This window comes from Oncorhynchus mykiss, chromosome 17 (genome assembly GCF_013265735.2).
Source record: "Oncorhynchus mykiss isolate Arlee chromosome 17, USDA_OmykA_1.1, whole genome shotgun sequence".
Classification (NCBI taxonomy): Eukaryota; Metazoa; Chordata; class Actinopteri; order Salmoniformes; family Salmonidae; genus Oncorhynchus; species Oncorhynchus mykiss.
In genome coordinates, this window is record NC_048581.1 from 52809308 (window position 1) to 52831980 (window position 22673).

Sequence of the window (22673 nt, forward strand, 5' to 3'; positions counted from 1 at the left end):
GCGTCACAAGTGGAACCAAGTTCTATTTTAGCTTCTGGCTATGCAGATGCTCGTTGACACGTGCCAGCAGTGCGGATGCAATGATTGAATTACATGTATGTGTACATATATTTTGCAAATCTCGTGCACGTGAGGCCAGCGGTGTGGTCAGCATGTTAGCTTCACTGTCCAAACAAATACATATAGGGGAGTGTATTTACATGTACCTTATACCCCAACTGAATTGAATTGTGAATTCATGTAAATTAATTTGAAATAGAGATGTGAAAAAATGTAGGCCTCCTGTGATTGGTACAGTGGACACAGTACACTGTAACAAAACATCAACCAATACAGTGGTCAATAATCGACATTCGTTCAAAGTCAACGGGTGTAAGTAACCCTTGCTTTAGCCAGGCTGTATCACAACCGGACGTGATTAGGAGTCCCATAGGGCGGCGCACAATTGGCCCAGCGTCGTCTGGGTTTGGCTGGTGTAGTCCGTCATTGTAAATACGAATTTGTTCTTAACTGACTTGCCTATTTAAATAAAATATTAAATAAAAAATAAATATATACAATTACTCTACCGAGCGAAGGCAGACGCCAGCGAACAGATTCAGCACCATGGCCAGTTCCTCTTCTCGCGCCTGCGCCTGTTCTAGAGCTCTGCTGACAGGAAGAGGCCATCGCTCGCGCTTTTCATTGAAGGAGCTGCTTTCACTCATAGGAGCCCCCCCCCCCCCCCCCACCCCCCCCCCTTTCTAGCATATCCGCTGCTTTCACTCATAGCCGCCCCTCCCCCCTCCTCACACATCCGCTGCTTTCACTCATAGGCGCCCCCCTCCCTCCCTCCTTCTCGCACATCCGCGTCTGTGGTGCAGGCGGAGATTGATGTGCTGTGTCTGTGCGCGTGCAGCATCTCAGCTCTCTCCATGCATAAGTAGTATTTTCTGGCATCCTTTAGAAAAGACTCAACAGATTCAGTTTTCTTTCGATTCGAGGATTATATTAAATTCTAAAGCAGATACAGGTTTAAATTCAGTTTAGGTTACAATACGAATTTTTATCAAATTCACAAATATTGAGAATAGGAGTTCTGCAAGGCGACATCCTCTGTAAGGCAGCAAAATGTTGGATCCGTCATCCAGTGAGGAGGAATCGGATGGTGGGATGGTGGAGGAGGAACACCATCACAAGGAGGCATCGGCACCCCAGAGCGGAGCCCGCATCTCTCCAAGCCGGACCAGCGAGAGCTCCGGCGGTCTTGCGCCCAGCAGCAGCCGCAGTAGCGCTCGCCCGACCAGCCCGAGCCCGTCAGCTGCCAGCGAGCAGGAGAAGGTAGAGGAGGCGAATTTGCAGAAGGAAGAAGAGGAGCGCAAAAAGAAGTTGCAACTATATGTATTTGTGATGCGGTGCATTGCATACCCTTTCAATGCAAAACAGCCCACCGATATGGCGAGACGACAACAGAAGGTAAGCCACCCACGGTGGAATGGACGTAAATCATCACGTGTAAACGAATAGCCTACTTTTCACATCAATGATTAGCTAGATGCTCTCTTACAGGACCTAAAAAAGGCCGGATAAAGGCTACGTCAATAATAAGCCCATACTATCCCACAAACTCACACTAAATAGCCTACCATCATATCACAGCAATAGCTATCCATTGACCTTCTCCTTCATACACTGTTTACATGAATGTAGAATGTAGCTGAATTCAGCCATGCATAGGCTAATGACAGTTATGATGTGGGTTCGTATTGAACCATCAGCACTGCAGAGCCATGTAGATGGCTGTTAGATAAAACATTCGTTTCTACATACAGTCATCAACTGCGGGGCCTTGCACATCATCCAAACCATGCACAGTGTAATTTATACACTTCTATTGCGGAAGGGAATATTTTGAATATAACCTAAATAAATAAGTGTCATTGCAGTTCTACGCATCACCACAGTCATGTGACTAGTTTTCATTCGCGGTCTTGAGCTGTGTGTGCTACTCCGGTTGTTGGATGAAATCGTAGCCTTTTTGCGCCGTCACTTGCCCAGTTCATTCATTTTCCCAAGGTGACTTATAGTAGTAGCCTAAGCCCTAAAGGTCCGGACAACATTGAACACATTCGGGAGGCCTGCATATTTTCTCTTTTGCGGGGATAATACAGGCAGCCTGTAGCATAGGGCTAATACCTTTTTCCTCATAGAAATTTAATTATTTAATCCGTTTCTGTTAATATTTGATTTGGTCACGTGTCCACAATACGTGACCTATCTACTGCTTAGATAAACCATAAATGGTCCATTTCCCGCCGTTTGGTGAATACATTCAGCCTTAAATATATACCCCATATTTATTTAAAAAAATATATAAACTGTTCCTATACCCTCTAAAAGGGTTACTGTGAATTTGACAGTTTACAGGCTGCTCGGTGGCAAGTACAATTCTGTATTTCATATTACAGTATACCTAATATACTATATATAGTAATGACACAGTACAATAATGTAAAATTGACTGCATTATACTGTAAAAAAATGTAAATGCTACTGTAATCGAAATGAATGAATGAATCATAGCATGATTGAATGAAATTCATTGAGGGGAGGGGTCTGTATTTCATCAGCATTTTACTGTAATTATAGGGTTGGCTGCTAGGTGAAATGGTACATATTACAGCATATTAATACACATTTATTATTTTATATCACTTGCACTTCTAGAAGTCTTAATAAAGGCTTCTAAACTGGAAGCAACTACTGGGCAAAACAGACCAAAAGGATATGGCAAAAATGTTTAAAAGCTTGCTGCCTCTTCAATTGGTACCTTGTATAAGTTGATGGTATCACCACATTAGTTAAATTGGTATATCATTCTTACTCATGGGTGCAATAAATATAGCCTCTCATAAGACGCACCTCAACATACAGTGCCTTGCGAAAGTATTCGGCCCCCTTGAACTTTGCGACCTTTTGCCACATTTCAGGCTTCAAACATAAAGATATAAAACTGTATTTTTTTTGTGAAGAATCAACAACAAGTGGGACACAATCATGAAGTGGAACGACATTTATTGGATATTTCAAACTTTTTTAACAAATCAAAAATTATTCAGCCCCCTTAAGTTAATACTTTGTAGCGCCACCTTTTGCTGCGATTACAGCTGTAAGTCGCTTGGGGTATGTCTCTATCAGTTTTGCACATCGAGAGACTGACATTTTTTCCCATTCCTCCTTGCAAAACAGCTCGAGCTCAGTGAGGTTGGATGGAGAGCATTTGTGAACAGCAGTTTTCAGTTCTTTCCACAGATTCTCAATTGGATTCAGGTCTGGACTTTGACTTGGCCATTCTAACACCTGGATATGTTTATTTTTGAACCATTCCATTGTAGATTTTGCTTTATGTTTTGGATCATTGTCTTGTTGGAAGACAAATCTCCGTCCCAGTCTCAGGTCTTTTGCAGACTCCATCAGGTTTTCTTCCAAAATGGTCCTGTATTTGGCTCCATCCATCTTCCCATCAATTTTAACCATCTTCCCTGTCCCTGCTGAAGAAAAGCAGGCCCAAACCATGATGCTGCCACCACCATGTTTGACAGTGGGGATGGTGTGTTCAGCTGTGTTGCTTTTACGCCAAACATAACGTTTTGCATTGTTGCCAAAAAGTTCACTTTTGGTTTCATCTGACCAGAGCACCTTCTTCCACATGTTTGGTGTGTCTCCCAGGTGGCTTGTGGCAAACTTTAAACAACACTTTTTATGGATATCTTTAAGAAATGGCTTTCTTCTTGCCACTCTTCCATAAATGCCAGATTTGTGCAATATACGACTGATAGTTGTCCTATGGACAGAGTCTCCCACCTCAGCTGTAGATCTCTGCAGTTCATCCAGAGTGATCATGGGCCTCTTGGCTGCATCTCTGATCAGTCTTCTCCTTGTATGAGCTGAAAGTTTAGAGGGACGGCCAGGTCTTGGTAGATTTGCAGTGGTCTGATACTCCTTCCATTTCAATATTATTGCTTGCACAGTGCTCCTTGGGATGTTTAAAGCTTGGGAAATGTTTTTGTATCCAAATCCGGCTTTAAACTTCTTCACAACAGCATCTCGGACCTGCCTGGTGTGTTCCTTGTTCTTCATGATGCTCTCTGCGCTTTTAACGGACCTCTGAGACTATCACAGTGCAGGTGCATTTATACGGAGACTTGATTACACACAGGTGGATTGTATTTATCATCATTAGTCATTTAGGTCAACATTGGATCATTCAGAGATCCTCACTGAACTTCTGGAGAGAGTTTGCTGCACTGAAAGTAAAGGGGCTGAATAATTTTGCACGCCCAATTTTTCAGTTTTTGATTTGTTAAAAAGGTTTGAATTATCCAATAAATGTCGTTCCACTTCATGATTGTGTCCCACTTGTTGTTGTTTCTTCACAAAAAAATACAGTTTTATATCTTTATGTTTGAAGCCTGAAATGTGGCAAAAGGTCGCAAAGTTCAAGGGGGCCGAATACTTTCGCAAGGCACTGTATGTTAATGAGACAGAAACAGCGATACCATGCAACCACTAGTGGTCAAAGTTATTTTTTGTTGCTTTTTTGGTGTGGAATTACAGTACCATTTGAAATGCAGCAATTATTTGCTCCGCCCACAACATCTTCCCACAATGCAGCATAATTTATAGCATGCTGCTGTAAAACATTTCAGAGTATTTTACTGTTGATAATACCCCAAATTACTGTATCATTTATTGTTTTCTGTTACGGTGTAAGCTACCGTGTAGGCTAGATATGGCAGATTTTGAGAACATATTGTACTGATGTCTGTCGGTGGACACTTATCAACGGTCATGGGATGCTGCCCAACCGACGCAACACGTCCACAAGAAAACAGGAAAATTCTAGAATGGTTAACGGAATAACGGTTTCTTCAATATTACAGTGCATTCGGAAAGTATTCAGACCCCATGATCTTTTCTACATTTAGTTACGTTAAAGCCTTATTCTAAAATTGATTCAATCGTTTTTTCCCCCTCATCAATCTACATCAACCCCACAATGACCAAGCAAAAACAGTTTTTTAGAAATGTTTGCAAATTTATTTAAAAGAAAATCAGAAATATAACATTTACATAAGTATTCAGACCCTTTACTCAGTAATTTGTTGAAGCACCTTTGGCAGCGATTACAGCCTCCAGTCTTCTTGGGTATAATGCTACAAGCTTGGCACACTTGTATTTGGGGAGTTTCTCCCATTTCTCTCTGCAGATCCTCTCATGCTCTGTCAGGTTAGATGGGGAGCGTTGCTGCACAGCTATTTTCATGTCCCTGCAGAGATGTCCGATAGAGTTCAAGTCTGGGCTTTTGCTGGGCTGCTCAAGAACATTCAGAGACTTGTCCTGAAGCCACTCCTGTGTTGTCTTGGCTGCGTGCTTAGAGTCATTGTCCTGTTGGAAGGTGAACCTTCGCACAAGTCTGAGATCCTGAGTGCTCTGGAGCAGGTTTTCATCAAGGATCTCACTGTACTTTGCTCTGTTCATCTTTCCCTCAAACATGACTAGTTTCCCATTCCCTGCCACTGAAAAACCTCCCCACAGCATGATTCTGCCACCACTATGATTCACCGTAGGGATGGTGCCAGGTTTCCTCCAGAGGTGACGCTTGGCATTCAGGCCAAAAAGTTCAATCTTGGTTTCATCAGACCAGAGAATCTTGTTTCTCATGTTCTGAGAGTCCTTTAGGTGCCCTTTGGCAAACTCCAAGTGTGCTGTCATGTGCTTTTTCTGAAGAGTGGCTTCCATTTGCCACTCTACCATAAAGGTCTGATTGGTGGAGTGATGCAGAGATGGTTGTCCTTTTGGAAGGTTCTCCCATCTCCACAGAGGAATTCTGGACCTCTGTCAGAGTGACCATCGGGTACTTGGTCTAGAAAGAGTCTTGGTGGTTCCAATCTTCTTTCATTTAAGAATGATGGAAGCCACTGTGTTATTGGGGACCTTCAATGCTTCCTCAGATCTGTGCCTCGACAAAATCCTGTCTTGGAGCTCTACGGACAATTCCTTTGAGCTCATGGCTTGGTTTTTGCTCTGACATGCACTGTCAACTGTGGGACCTTATATAGACAGGTGTGTGCCTTTCCAAATCATGCCCAATCAATTGAATTGACCACAGGTGGACTCCAATCAAGTTGTCGAAACATCTCAAGGATGATCAATGGAAACATGATGCACATGAGCTCAATTTTGAGTCTCACAGCAAAGGGTCTGAATACGTATGTAAATAAGGTATTTCTGTTTTTAATGATTTCTAAATTTGCAAACATAAAAAAAAAAAAAAATCTGTTTTCACTTTGTCATTATGGGCTATTGTGTGTAGACTGATGAGGATACTTTAAAAAAAACTACATCTTTTAGAATAAGGCTGCAACATAACAAAATGTGGAAAAAGTCCAGTGTTCTGAGTACTTTCTGAATGCACTGTACATCGCTACATGTAATAGTTCCCATTGTAATTAAGATGTTGATGCATGTTGTGGATGAGTGGGTATCGATCAATGGTTCCTATGATCAAAAGCAAAAGTATTGACCCATGGCGATTGGCTCAAATTTTCATAACGGCGTCCTTTTGTAAGCACTAACGGAGGCTAACTCCACCATGAGGCATGGCTACTAGGCCAAAGCCCGTGGGGAATTTCATCGTTTTTTTGTAGGGTTTTTGGATAAGCGTTGAAAATAAGGTTTGTGGTAAACACAGGTTTAGGAGATCTTAGGGTAACGTTGGGTAACTAGCCTCCCGGGGTAACTGCAATGCAAGTCAACGGTACCTAAATGATGCTTTTCCAAATAATGCCCAAAATCCAAAATGTAATTAGTGCAATTAGCCTGTGGTATTATCATTATATTATCTTATTACCTCTACCGACCTAGTGCACAAACCCACACCAATAGAACTCGCCAGCTTGTAGTCCTGAAAAACAGAAATTAGTTAGCATTTTCTACTTCTGGTTCGTTCGCCATTCCGGTTTTGGAAATTAATGGGTAAAGAATGTGATTTTGGGATATACGCCAAAAATAAGGCCTGAGGTTAATACAGGCTTAGGATATATTTTATGTTTTTTTCTATGAGATAATATTAGTCAGTTAACATCATCTTTATGAATTATGAAATCTTTATATGCTTTATGTACTTGTTTTGATAACATGAATGCTTCAAAATATTCACCAAAAGTGAGGTTAGCTGATTAAGATTATCTCACGAAACGTATAGGGTAACTTGGGGTAACTAAGAACAATGTCCAATTGCTAACACAAAAAAACAAGTTTGGTAAAAATGTGGTATATGGATGATGGTCATGTTTAGGCAAACAAACTACAATTCAGGCTGTAGCACAACAAAATGTGGATTAAGTCAAGGGGTATTAATCATTTCTGAAGGCACTGTAGGTCTATGTTTCTTATTTTGCCTCAATGTTGCAACAACCCCACTCTATACCATAGGAGAAAATGCAGTATTACACCAGTCTTAAATTCATTTCACTAGCCTATATTAAAATAATATCTACGTACAGTACTTCCTGTCATGTCAGAGACAATGCACCACAAGAGGAAAATGTCAAAGTTGTTCAGGTCTCATAAATATCTGTCTGTTCTTCAATGAGGCACAGCACACATTCACAATGAGGCACAGCACACATTCACAATGAGGCACAGCACACATTCACAATGAGGCACAGCACACATTCACAATGAGGCACAGCACACATTCACAATGAGGCACAGCACACATTCACAATGAGGCACAGCACACATTCACAATGAGGCACAGCACACATTCACAATGAGGCACAGCACACATTCAGGCTATGTCCCAAATGGCACCCTATTCCGTACGCTACTACTTTTGACCAGAGCCCTATGGGGCCTGGTGACAAGTAGTGCAATATAAAGGGAATAGGATGCCATTTGGGATGAAGCCTCAGTTAATTCCTGTTCACTCAATGCTAGACAAAAGCTTCTTCATATCTGTGATGACTCATGGGAGTAAGTCAGCACTGCACTGCATTGTACGCAATGATGGGATAAAGTGCATTTAGCATATTTACATATTATTATCTCCTATTAGAGGAGGCTGGTAAGCAGGTTGACGTTTATTGGGATGATTCTTGTCCTGGAGGCAGAGCAGAGCAATTTTCACTAGATGGGCCAGCTGCAAAGTCAAAATTGGCAGTATATTGTAAAAATTAATGAAAACAAAAATGAGATTCTTGGTCTTAATTTAATGTTAGGGTTATAGGCAGATTGTTAGCAGTGTGGTTAAGGTTAGGGTTAAGGGTTAGGTTTAAAATCTGATTTTATGAATTTGTGGCTATGACAGCTAGTGACTACCCTTCAGAGTTTCTCCCAGTACATGAGTCAACCCACTAAATGCCAACCTGTGGCTGGTGAGGGGTGGACGGCTCATAATAATTGCCAGAATGGAGTAAATGGAATGGAATCACGTCAAACACATGGAAATGTGCTTGCTGTGTTTGATACAATTCCATGAATTCCAATCCATTACTATGAGCCCGTCCCCCAATTCAAAGAACCACCAGCCACCACTGTCTTTTATCCCCATCTCTACTAGCAACAGTGGTGTATATGAATGTATAAACTTTATCTATAGGTATGTCAATCCTATTGAATGTATGTATAGATTAAATGGAAGCCACCACAGTGCCTATGTGTAACGATTCTCCTCCTCTTCTGAGGATGAGTAGGAAATATCGGACCAATGCGCAGCGTGGTAAGTGTCCATGTTGTTTATTATAACCGGAACACTGAAACAAAAACAAAAGTAGAACAAAACGCAACAGTTCTGTCACGTAGTCACACAAAACACTAAACAGAAAATAATCACCCACAACTCAAAATGGGAAAACAGGCTACCTAAGTATGGTTCTCAATCAGAGACAACGATTGCCAGCTGCCTCTGATTGGGAACCATACCAGGCCAAACACATAGAGATAGAAAACATAGAATACCCACCCCAACTCACGCCCTGACCAAACTAAAATAGATACATAAAAAAGGAACTAACGTGGACGTGCCACTATGGAGTGTATTATACATAGATTGAATGGAAGCCACATACAGCTATCTGGTATCCTTTACTAGAGACGCTGCCTTTGATCATGGAATGCAAGCAATTCTGAGCCCTGTTGATATGACTAGTTTCCAGCTCAATAGCATACTGTACATTCCCTGTATGCACGAAATGCATGCAGTTGCATATTTTCTAGGGGGTCATGAACTGTATAGACAAGCAGTGCTTGACTTGGACAGAAATAGGGGCTGGTACTCATATTAGGTTCCAATACTGTTTATATTCATGTGGACGCAGGAGCTTCACGATACGTTTTATTTTATATTCTATAAGAGGAAAAGGAGCTCAAGCAGTAGAACATTTGAGGTACCGGTACTCAGCTCCGGTGAGCTTCTGCCAAGTCGAGAACTGTAGCCAACCATGTCTATATGATGATATAGAGTTACCAAATCCACTGGACACTGAGCAGAGGAGTTTAGATTGAAATAAAGGTTGAAGTCAGATATTACTGTAAGTTATTAATGCTAAGTCTCAACTTCTAGATAGGGAACTGATAAGCCAGACAGACACATTTACCAGCCATTACCATATTGCCTACCTACTCTTTGAGCCCCACAGAGGAACCACACAGTGGAACCATGGCTGCATTACAAATGGCACCGTACTCCTTATGTAGTCCACTACTTTTGACCAGAGCCCTATGGACCCTAGTGCACTATATAGGAAATAGACTTCCATTTGGAACACAAACCTCTGACTCAGTCTACTCAGCACCATGAGTCATAAATGTCACTACCAACTGAGACCATTAGGTAAAAGATGAAATCATTGCTCTGAACTTCACTGATCTATTCTTGTGACTGAGTTTGGCGTCAGACTTAATAAAATATAGTCTTTTCTATGGCTCCAGATTGAAACCTCACTGAAAGCTCACTGATATAAAGGAATTTGAGACAAGAAATACAGTATATGAGTATTTGTGATTTTCTGCAACGTGCATTTCTGTAGTAGTAAAGGAGTAATTCTCCAGTACCCCTTGTTTCATATATTTCCTTTTAAAGAAGGAAAAACATTGATCACTGAATAAAGACATTTAAAGCTATAATGTTATTTAAAAAAAACATTTGTTATTGTATTCATAATTGTAGTTGTTATCCATTTACACAGGATTAATTCCAACAAAAAAAAACGAACTGTTGTGTAGTCATTACCCTTTCTCATTAATCCAGACTTACATTTATCGTTACATATCATTTCCCTTTGGAAGCCCATTGATAATCAAACCAATGGCTCACCACTTTTCACATTTGCCCGATGGTGGATACATACAAAAATAATATACAGCCTATGGCTATTTCCTATAGTTCCACATTAGTCACAGGAATAGGATGAAAGCATTTGGGTAATGAAAGGACTTGAAAGTCCCCCTGTGTAACTGCCTGGCGAACGAGAGGAGCAGCTAGGCTGCAGCATCATAATCCGTTATTAGGACTTGTGGCTGGCACACTAACAGAACTGTTCACTGGGGCTATCAGTGTGAAAGAGGCCTGGTTACTTACTGACTGACTGACTGACTGACAGACAGACAGACTGACAGAGGAGGCAGCAAAGGCAGATGCAAATGTGCCGGGCTGAAGTGCAGCGCAGTGACCCTGTGAAAGACACAACATAATGGGGCAATTACTGACTGTCGCCTCCTTTTGAGGCACGTGAAAAATAATTTATTCAGTCTGAAAGCTCTTATTCTCTCTCTCAGCTAAAGGGAAAGGTGGCATACTGTAAACAGTGCTGCTTTGCTGTCAATGGGTGTTTTGTTAAAAACCAAACATGTTTGAGTCCGTGTGTATGCATATACATATGGTATGTACATTATTCATACGTTACATTATTTCAATGCAGACGTGGGTAGTAACACGCTATAAGTAACACTTTACATGTACTCAAGTCATTGTTTTTAGGAACTAGTCATTTTCTTGGAACTCTGTCAGCATAGGGGTGCAACTTTGGTTTTAGAAGTAGGGGAAAACAATAATATATATATATATATATATATATATATATATATATATATATATATATATATATATATACACACAGTACCAGTCAAAAGTTTGGACACCCCTACTCATTTCAGGGTTTTTCTTTATTTTTACTATTTTCTATATTGTAGAATACTAGTGAAGGCATTAAAACTATGAAATAACACATATGGAATCATGTAGTAACCAAAAAAGTGTTAAACAAATCAAAATGTAATTTATATTGAGATTCTTCAAAGTAGCCACGATTAGCCTTGATGACAGCTTTTCACACTCCTGTCATTCTCTCAAACAGCTTCATAAGGTAGTCACCTGGAATGCATTTCAATTAACAGGTGTACATTGTTAAAAGTTAATTTGTGGAATTTCTTTCCTTCTTAATGTGTTTGAGCCTATCAGTTGTGTTGTGACAAGGTAGGGTTGGTATACAGAAGACAGCCGTATTTGGTAAAAGACCATGTCCATATTATGGCAAAACAGCTCAAATAATTGGTATTTTATTTATTTAACTAGGCAAGTCAGTTAAGAACAAAATCTTATTTACAATGACGGCCTACCCCGGCCAAACATGGACGACGCTGTCTAGGCTGTGGGTAACTGGTGAAAGGAGTCAGGCGCAGGAGAGCTGAGATGTGTAGACAAGGTATTTAATTCAACAAAACACCAGTACAAACACAATACTATGGTGCTGGAAAAATACCGGAACCACGAAATAAACGGGCGTCAATAACAAATCCCGCCAACAATATACCAGCCGTCAGATACAGCCTTACAAACAAGCACACAAACATGGGGGAAACCAGAGGGTTAAATAATGAACATGCAATGGGGGAATTGAAACCAGGTGTGTAAAAAACAAATACAAAATAAATGGAAAATGAAAAGTTTATTGGTGATGGCTCGAAGGCCGGTGACGTCGACCGCCGAACGCTGCTCGAACAAGAAGAGGGACCGACTCCGGTGGAAGTCGTGACAGACGCAGGGCCAATTGTGCACCGTCCTATGGGACTCCCAATCATAGCCAGTTGTGATACAGCCTGGAATCGAACCAGGGTCTGTAGTGACACCTCTTGCATTGAGATGCAGTGCCTTAACCTTATACCGCTGCACCACTCAGGAGCAAAGAGAAATGACAGCCCATCATTACTTTAAGACATGAGGGTCAGTCAATCTGGAAAATTTCAAGAACTTTTAAAGTTTCTTCAAGGGCAGTCGCAAAAAAACATCAAGAGCTATGAAACTGGCTCTCATGAGGACTGCCACAGGAAAGGAATCCTCTGCTGCAGAGGATAAGTTCAATAGACTTACCTGCCTCAGAAATTGCTGCCTAAATAAATGTTTCAGAGTTCAAGTTACAGACACATCTCAACATCAACTGTTCAGAAGAGATTGCGTGAATCAGGCCTTCATGGTCAAATTGCTGCAAAGAAACCACTACTAAAGGTGGTATACCAAGGGTATGACAAAACACGTAGGGTAACAGTTTATAATAGCAATAATGCACCTCGGGGGTTTGTGATATATGGCCAATATATAACCGTTAAGGGCTGTGTCCAGGCACTAGGCGCTGCGTTGTGCATAAGAGCTGTGGTATATTGGTCATATACCACACCCCATCGAGCCTTATTACTTAAATATATGATGTTGCAGGGCTGCCCACTGACCCGGTGAGGTTTTGGAAACCTTCTGGGCCAGTCAATCTTTCATGTCAGTGGCCCGCTTGGGCCAGTGAAAGAAAAAATTGGAATTATGCTATTTTCTATCGAGACTATATATCTGATGAAAAAACAGATGACTTCCTTAAGCTGTTAGTTCGTTATGTAGATTCTTTATGACGCACACAGCCTGAGCAGAATAGGTTATCATTTTACGGGCAGCAAGAGTGCGCAGCTGTCAACTGGTTGTCTGTGGAGCAGCTCACAAAAGAACGACAGCGGTCTGGTCGGTAGGAAAGAAGTTTCAATTTATGACATCTACCAGTAAATGCTAAGGCAGCAATGGGTATGCTTTGGTCAGAAGTTTTCCTCGGAACCTGAAGTTGAAATGCATTCAATTCTCTATCGGGCAGAAATTAGCGTTTAAATCAGGAATGTTTCCTCTCACGACCTCTACAAGCCAGAATGTTGAATCAAATTATATTTGAACTCAGGCACTACTTAACCAGTTGTCCGTGTGGTTGGTCCTGTCGCAGGTAGGAATGTGAGACAATTTAAAGTATAATTAAATCAACTTTTCAAAGCGCTGGTAGTGCGTTCAGATTTCTATCACCTAAAGCATGTTCACAAGATGATAATACATACACGCCACGCATGCATACTTGCTGAGCTGGTGCATGTATTTACATGGTTCTGTGCATGTTTCAGGTGATAGAAATCTGAATGGACAACCAGTGCTTTCATAAGGTGATTTAATTATACCTTTCTGTGGATATATTGTCTCACATTCCTACTTGAAAAAGAACCAACCGCACGGACAACCGGTAAAGTAAGTTAAAACATAATCGTAATCAACATTCTGGCTCGTACAGCTCGTGAGAAGAAATTTTCCAAACAAACGTATTCCATTAATCTCAGACTGTGAACCAGAGGTATCTCAGTCTGATTGTCAGGCAAGTCTGAAGTCTTGGTTAAATCTTTGCGATGCACAATTCAGTCATGTGCTATTTGAATTACATTTTGTAAGGCTTTCCCAAAAAAACTTTCCCAATTAAATGTTGACTGCAAAGTAGACCTACCTGGCAGAATGATATCCTGATGATTTGTACTGTATCAATTGGATCAGCATTTGTTTTGCAAACTCTGCCATCATATATACATCGCTGTACATTGTAGCCTATAGTAGGCTACAGAAACACTGCTAGCCAAACACAACTGTCTCTTGCTATGTGTGCAATTTAATTAAAGGGCAACTACACACGAATGCCATGTTAGTAATAGTTTTTCATGTTTTTCTGTCAAAATAGCCTATTCTGTGAGTTTGTCTCTGAATTGCACAGTCTGTCAACAAGTGGTGTTGGTCGTGGTGCTGGCAGGTTTAAATAAGAAATGAATGTCAAATCAATTGCACTAAGTTGTTGTTCTTTTTGTTTGCTGTCACAGCTTACCATAAGGTATAAAACATTTGCAAACACAATTTGTAACTAGTACTCAAGTTGTTTTCTGACCAGACACTTCTTTCTTTATTTTTTTAATAGTTTCTTAGAGGGCTACTTTTGAATAAATTACATTCTAAGTATCAGTATTTTACTTAGTGGAACTGACAGTGTTTTAACTACTTTGCAGATATGAATCAGACAATCATAATATCAGACAAAAATATCAATTACACAGTTAATGCTACAAAAACAATTGTATAAGAGGTTTAAAAATAGATTATATTTGACTCAACATTCCATGACGTACACTAAAGCATTGTTGGCAGAATAGATGGATGAATTTCAATGCATGATAATTAATCAATACATTTCTTGGTAGTTCAACATTTTTTGCTATCAGGTTGTAAATCAAAGCTGTCCTGGTACAATGTTTGCTGCCTCCATTCTGGATGCACTGTTTCAGTTTCAATGACTCAATATTTTGGACAAAAACATACAGTGCCTTGCGAAAGTATTCGGCCCCCTTGAACTTTGCGACCTTTTGCCACATTTCAGGCTTCAAACATAAAGATATAAAACTGTATTTTTTTGTGAAGAATCAACAACAAGTGGGACACAATCATGAAGTGGAACGACATTTATTGGATATTTCAAACTTTTTTAACAAATCAAAAACTGAAAAATTGGGCGTGCAAAATTATTCAGCCCCTTTACTTTCAGTGCAGCAAACTCTCTCCAGAAGTTCAGTGAGGATCTCTGAATGATCCAATGTTGACCTAAATGACTAATGATGATAAATACAATCCACCTGTGTGTAATCAAGTCTCCGTTTAAATGCACCTGCACTGTGATAGTCTCAGAGGTCCGTTAAAAGCGCAGAGAGCATCATGAAGAACAAGGAACACACCAGGCAGGTCCGAGATACTGTTGTGAAGAAGTTTAAAGCCGGATTTGGGTACAAAAAGATTTCCCAAGCTTTAAACATCCCAAGGAGCACTGTGCAAGCGATAATATTGAAATGGAAGGAGTATCAGACCACTGCAAATCTACCAAGACCTGGCCGTCCCTCTAAACTTTCAGCTCATACAAGGAGAAGACTGATCAGAGATGCAGCCAAGAGGCCCATGATCACTCTGGATGAACTGCAGAGATCTACAGCTGAGGTGGGAGACTCTGTCCATAGGACAACAATCAGTCGTATATTGCACAAATCTGGCCTTTATGGAAGAGTGGCAAGAAGAAAGCCATTTCTTAAAGATATCCATAAAAAGTGTTGTTTAAAGTTTGCCACAAGCCACCTGGAAGACACACCAAACTGGAAGAAGGTGCTCTGGTCAGATGAAACCAAAATTGAACTTTTTGGCAACAATGCAAAACGTTATGTTTGGCGTAAAAGCAACACAGCTGAACACACCATCCCCACTGTCAAACATGGTGGTGGCAGCATCATGGTTTGGGCCTGCTTTTCTTCAGCAGGGACAGGGAAGATGGTTAAAATTGATGGGAAGATGGATGGAGCCAAATACAGGACCATTCTGGAAGAAAACCTGATGGAGTCTGCAAAAGACCTGAGACTGGGACGGAGATTTGTCTTCCAACAAGACAATGATCCAAAACATAAAGCAAAATCTACAATGGAATGGTTCAAAAATAAACATATCCTGGTGTTAGAATGGCCAAGTCAAAGTCCAGACCTGAATCCAATCGAGAATCTGTGGAAAGAACTGAAAACTGCTGTTCACAAATGCTCTCCATCCAACCTCACTGAGCTCGAGCTGTTTTGCAAGGAGGAATGGGAAAAAATGTCAGTCTCTCGATGTGCAAAACGGATAGAGACATACCCCAAGCGACTTACAGCTGTAATTGCAGCAAAAGGTGGCGCTACAAAGTATTAACTTAAGGGGGCTGAATAATTTTGCACGCCCAATTTTTCAGTTTTTGATTTGTTAAAAATGTTTGAAATATCCAATAAATGTCGTTCCACTTCATGATTGTGTCCCACTTGTTGTTGATTCTTCACAAAAAAATACAGTTTTATATCTTTATGTTTGAAGCCTGAAATGTGGCATAAGGTCGCAAAGTTCAAGGGGGCCGAATACTTTCGCAAGGCACTGTATGAATATAACTAAGGCTGGGAATGTTATTATAATCAAACTAGCAAGGGCAATGATCACAAGTCAGTCATAACGTGGCTAATATTCTAGCGTAGCTATTTAAGTAGCAAGCTAAAACACAGAGCCTAACATTATCTACATAGCTAGCTAGCTGCTAGCAGGACATCATGTCATTGGAGGAGTGAGTGAGTGACTTTTTCCCCTCATATCGTTTTTTTGGTGGCTACACAGCTAGAGATGCAACTCATTCAACTATGTTGAATGAATGTTATTCATCGACTGTTATTCAGTTAGCATACCTCTTGCTTTTGCAAATTCACTCTGTCTAGCTATAAACTCCGATTTCATAGCACTCTTGTCTGAGTGTGCCAGAGCGCAGAATAACTGATGAATTTACGAATGTGCAAGACTCATTTAATATGACCGGTGTCAGTATATGTAGGCAAAAAAAGTTAAGAGTTAGTCAGGAACCCTCTATATAACATGGAAACAGCCTAACCAGCTCTGCTAGGGCGAGTAAAATAGTCAGTGAGGTGTTCTCTCATTTGAGTCTGGAAGTAACTAGCTAGCAAGCTAGCTAACTTTAGCCAGTTAGCTTGGGTGCTTGGTTGGGACAACGCATGCATTAGCAGGCAAGCTGCAGAAGTACGAGCAGGCTGTTCCCCATCGTTTATCAGTGTGATTTTGACAGCCAACTAGCTGAAAAAGTTTGAGAGGTTTTATCTAATGTTCCTTCGTTAGATTTTAGCTAATCTTGCTCTGGTTAGCATTAGTTGTTGATCTTGTTGTTGTTGATGTGTATTTATGATGTGCATATAGGGAAAGTTAGCCTACCATTTTATGGTTGTTTGATCAATAAGACTGTAAAGTTCCCAAATGTAAGAGGGCTCCTTTGGTTTTAACATATTTGCAGAAATCCATTAAAGTGTATTTTGTGGCTTTTGCCGAATGCGTTCTAATTATCGAAAGTCGCGCTGTTGCAACTGCCTGTAAACACAAAGTCCAGTTCAAAGTGAAGGATGGCAGGCCCTTAAAGTGTCATATTCTTCCTGGGGGTGTATATGAACAGATTTTAATAAAATTCATGATGCTAAAATGCTGTCAGTTCCACTTTAAGTACACATTTTCAGTGTCACCTCTTGTGACAATGCCTCTGTGGCTGGACTTTCTACTAGAGTTTGTTTGGGTATTAAGAATGTCAGTGGATTACTCAAACCAAATTCTACCTTAGTATGGGGAGGGGGGTGCAATGCTCAGTGCAGGGTCCCTCCCTTCATCCATCCATCTGAGAAACACCAATTCCCTGCAGTTGAGACTTTACTCAAACCTCCATCAACCCATCTGCTTATGTGTCGCTGACTCTCCACAATAGACTGTCATGAGATGAGCTAACCGACTAATTCCCGGGTCCAGTGCCCCACCACTGCTCCTCGGCTACTCCTCTGCTGCCTGGGAACGGGGAACAACCGCAGGGGAGCTATGCAGCACAAGCCTGATGATTTCATTGTGAACCAGATTGGGATGCAAATCAGTGGCGCATTTAAGAGATTGATTAAATTAGCATTCTTGGAATATAGTAAAGCCTATATTCAATTTGCTCCTCTGATCCTCCGCATGCCGATTGTTCCTCACCGGTCGTTTAATGATTCTGATAAAGATGTGCCAAAATGGCCTTTTCTGGAAATAGTATGGAAATTAGCATGGCTAGTGTTTGTGTGTGTTTTCTTTTGACCTGTTGACCTATTGTGGGACAGAATGTGCATGTCTATATATACAACAGGGTCCAAAATGATTGACATCCTTGATAAAGATGAGCAAAAATTACTGTATAAAATGAATAATTCAAATACTGAGCTACATGTAACTGATAGTGGTGGAGAACGCTCATAAGTGTTCAATTTGGTTGAGATCTGGTGACTGAGACGGCAATAGGCAACCTGTTGTTTCAATTGAAGAGGTTAGTCCATAAGCGCAGATAAAGGACATCAAGGATCTGGAGAGATTCTGTATGGATGAATGGTCTAAGATCCCTCCCATTGTGTTCTTCAATATCATAAAACATTTAGTTAAATATTGTTAAATAAAATCTCTTTCTCTGAGGAATTGTGTTGGTATAAAATAATACAATCAAATTTGAATAAGATAAAGCTCAGAATTTGAATAATGTATTAATGTAGCCTAGTAGGTTAGAGCGTTGGGCCTGTAAAAGGTTGCTAGATCGAATCACTGAGCTGACAAGGTAAAAATCCGTTGTTCTGCCTCTGAACAAGGCAGTTAACCCACTGTTCCTAGGCCGTCATTATAAATAAGAATTTGTTCTTAATTGACTTGCCTTAGTTAAATAAATAAAAATATGTTGCTCAACTTTATCAAGGGTATCAAGAATTTTGGACCCCACTGTATGTCTATCTGAGTGTTTGTCTAAGTGTTTGAAGTGAAGATGAGATGGAAAGAAGCTGAATAAAGACTGCTCTCTAATTCTCATCACTAATACTACCAGTGACGTGGTGCATGATATCGGACACAGATCAAGAGATTGGGCTGCAAAGATCGTATGGATTGACGGACAAAGTGAGCGTAATGGTCAGACTCTGTTCAAAGGGATGAGGGCTGGCTGCCGTTTGGTCGATCAACGCGCACAGAGACGGAAGAGAGACCACTAATTGGCAAGAAACCTGAACGAAAGAGAAAGAGGAAAAATATGTAAAGATGGGAAAGAGATGTAGCGAAGTAACTGTTTCAAGTGGGTCAAAAGAGTGTAGGGAATAGGGTGCCATTTGGGACACAGGTGTTCAGTGAGGAGAGACTCTGATGAACGGTTAGGATTTGGAGCATTAATGCTGTATTAATGTAACAAGTTAAGTGAAGTGGATCGGCCCAGCTCATTAGCCACATGAAAGCCAGGGTCAGATCTGGGCGATATATACAAGTATGGATAATGAAGGGAATAGATGGCGTTAGGTAGTATGGTTTTAAATAGCCATGGAGGGCTGCATTTTATTCCAATAACATGTTCCCTCCCTCCATCTCCCCTCATTCACTCTCATAATGTGAGCTTGTACACTGTCCCTCATAGATTTAAAAGTCATTTCCACTTATTCGTAAATGTAAATATTGTAATTGTTTTTCACTTATGTTTTAACTTGTTTGTTTTACTGCTTATTTATCAATTCAATATCCATGTTTTTCAGTGTATATGACTGAGATGTGGATACTATTAAACTGGGACTGGTTAGGGAATATGGTGGAAAAGCTCTCCAACCATCCTTGCACCAATGTAATGCTTTTAAATGCATGAGGGTGGGTGAATGAGTGCACACTTCTGTAGAAAGGTAGATAATCAGAACACAGCCAGTGTCTGGAACAGTATAAGCCTCCACCTAAAGATGAATCTGTTACTAGTGCTGAATGATTAGTGTTTTTTTTAAATAATCAAAGTTTTCCATTTTGGTTTCGATCATGTTTGAAAACATGAAATGCATTATGAAATAATAGAGCTTCCCTCAGCCACCACCTGCCTTTTCCCTGATGCTGACAGTGGGTTGAATGCTTTAACAACACAGAATCAAATAATTATTAAGAGCCCCATGATGGTAGAGAATGCCTAATACTGTGTATCACTTATTAACCATCATTTATTAACATTACATTACTGTAATAAAATATTTCAGTTGTTAATATTACTTATTATTTTTCTTTCCTTAGTCATTACCTATTCTTCTCAGGCAGTAGCAGCCAGCCAGACAACCATTTAATGAAGGGGTATTCAACCGGGGCTCCGCAGCCCCCTAGGAGGCCATGAAGTTACTGCAGAGGGTGAATATACTGTATATATACATACTGAACAAATATATAAATACAACATTTTCAAAAATGTTACGGAGCTAGTCAATTTAAATAAATAAATTAGGCCCAAATCTATGGATTTCAGATGACAGGGACATTCAGGGATTTGTTCCGAAGCCACTCCTGCATTGTCTTGGCTGTGCGCTTAGGGTAGTTGTCCTGTTGGAAGTTAAACCTTTGCCCCATTCTGAGGTCCTGAGCGCTCTGGAGCAGGTTTACATCAAGGATCTACTCCGCTCATCTTTGCCTCGATTATGACCAGTCTCTAAGTCCCTGCCACTGAAAAACATCCCCACAGCATGATGCGGCCACCACCATCAGAACAGAGAATCTTGTTTCTCATGGTCTGTCTTTAGGTGCCTTTTGGAAAACTCCAAGTGGGCTGTCATGTGCCATTTACTGAGGAGTGGCTTCCGTCTGGCCACTCTACCATAAAGGCCTGATTAGTGGAGTGCTACAGAGATGGTTGTCCTTCTGGAAGTTTTCCCCATCTCCACAGAGGAACTCTGTCAGAGTGACCATCGGCTTCTTGGTCACATCCCTGACCAAGGGCCTTCTCCGATTGCTCATTTTAGCCGGGCGGCCAGCTCTAGGAAGAGTCTTGGTGGTTCCAAAATTCTTCCATTTACGAATGATGGAGGCCACTGTGTTCTTAGGGGCCTTCAATAATGCAGAAATGTTTTGGTATCCTGCTCCAGATCTGTGCCTCAACACAATCCTGACTCGGGAGCTCTACGGAAAATGCCTTTGGTCTCATGGCTTGTTTTTTTGTCTCTGACATGCACTGTCAACTGTGGGACTTTATATAGACAGGTGTGTGCCTTTCCAAATCATATCCAATCAATTGACTTTACCACAGGTGGATTCCAATCGAGTAGTAGAAACAGCTCTAGGATGATCAATGAAAACAGGACACACCTAAGCTCAATTCCGAGTCTCATAGCAAAGGGTGTGAATACTTAAGTAAATGAGGTATCTCTTTTTTATATTTTATACATTTGCCAAAAAAATGGAAAAAACTGTTTTCCCTTTGTCATTATGGGGTATTGCTGACGATTTTTTAAAATGATTTAATATTTTTGTTTACATTGGCTGTAAAGTAACACAATGTGAAAAAAAGGGAAGGGGTCTGAATACTTTCCGAAGGCACTGTATATAACATCCCTGGCATGCAGGATGAATTGAATAATAAGGAATAAGCAAACATATGAGCATGTCTATGTTTAGCCATGTTAAACCATGTTTTGACAGCTATCTAGCTGAAAACAAAAACAGGCAATGTGAAAAAGAGCTAATGTACAGGAAGGGTAATGTTCAAAAGATGAAGATATTGACACAGAAAGTGTGAGTGTGTATGTTTATGTTTGGGTTGTAGAGGTTGGTGTGTGTGTGTGTGTGTGTGTGTGTGTGTGTGTGTGTGTGTGTGTGTGTGTGTGTGTGTGAGTCTATGTTTATATTAGCAGTGACGTGCCCTGATTCCCCTGCTCCTGCTGCTCTGAGCTGTTTAGGCCAAAGTCAGGCAGGCATTATTCAAGGTGTACGCTACTGTAACTCATTAATTACTAGTAAACCTATGTTCACTCTATGTGGCCCCAGGGAGCCCATTAAAGCCTGTACAGTACTTCGTCCTTCTCCCTAACGGACAGCTCAATTAGTACTGAGATTAATGTGATCCACCCACGCCTACGGTTTGTGTTCACCCCTAGAATAGAGGCCTTAGACAGTGGCTCTAGAGTGGCTCTGGAAAGCACATATAAAACACAACACAAGACCTCCTACAGATGTAGGATTATATTTTGAACACCCTGTTGCAGGAGAACTTTCCTGCAATGCAGGACATTTAAAACATGTTTCTGCATTAATTTTCTCTTATGAAAAAATGCATCAACTACTATAAAAATATCCATTAATTATAATCCACATAACAATTCACATTTCCTGCAGGATTATTTTCCAGCTGTAGCAAACTGGCTCAAATTAAAATCTGACATCTGCAGGCTGTCCTGTTGGAGAATATAGCTATGCTTTTACTGAGCTAGTGTGACAGACTCATGCCTACCACAAGACTGTTTTAGTCCACTGAGCTAAAGCTTAGGCTGTGGTTTTAGTGAGCTAGGAGAGCCATTAAATGATAGCGGTTGATTTGAAGTCCCAATCAGAGTGTCCTCCCATGCATGGCTTGACAGATACAGTATCTCCAGTGCCATTCATCTGCTTGTTATTGTCTGAGACGTGGTCTAAGGCTCACTGGAGCAATGGGATGAAACCCAGAGAGGAGAAATGGATTGAGGGAGAAAAGAGATGAGAAGAGAAACGGATTGAAGTAGGAGAGGGATGAGACATAGAGTGGTAAGACAGAGAACAGAATCAGAGTAGTGATAGTGAATGGTCTTGTTCCAGTGGAGAGACAGAGGGACAGGGGCATGAGCTCATGAGCTATAGCTGGATCATTAACAACCTCAGCTGTACCCACCTACCCCTGGATCACATCCACTCCTCTCTTTCCCTCCTTCCT

The 22673-nt window shown here is 40.7% G+C and overlaps 1 protein-coding gene across 9 annotated transcripts in view; it reads left to right on the forward strand.

The window, feature by feature from the left end:
- Positions 1-850: 850 nt before the first annotated feature.
- The window catches only part of LOC110494076 (calcium-dependent secretion activator 1), a 164695-nt gene continuing 142872 nt past the window's right edge, over positions 851-22673 (forward strand). For 6 of the 9 annotated variants that reach the window (XM_021568778.2, XM_036950117.1, XM_036950118.1 and 3 more), the window contains exon 1: positions 1111-1455. In XM_021568778.2, the coding sequence (XP_021424453.2) occupies positions 1111-1455 (345 nt within the window). Of the gene's footprint in view, positions 1456-22673 lie in introns of all 9 variants that reach the window. The other 3 variants (XM_036950119.1, XM_036950120.1, XM_021568782.2) reach the window with 1 other exon arrangement.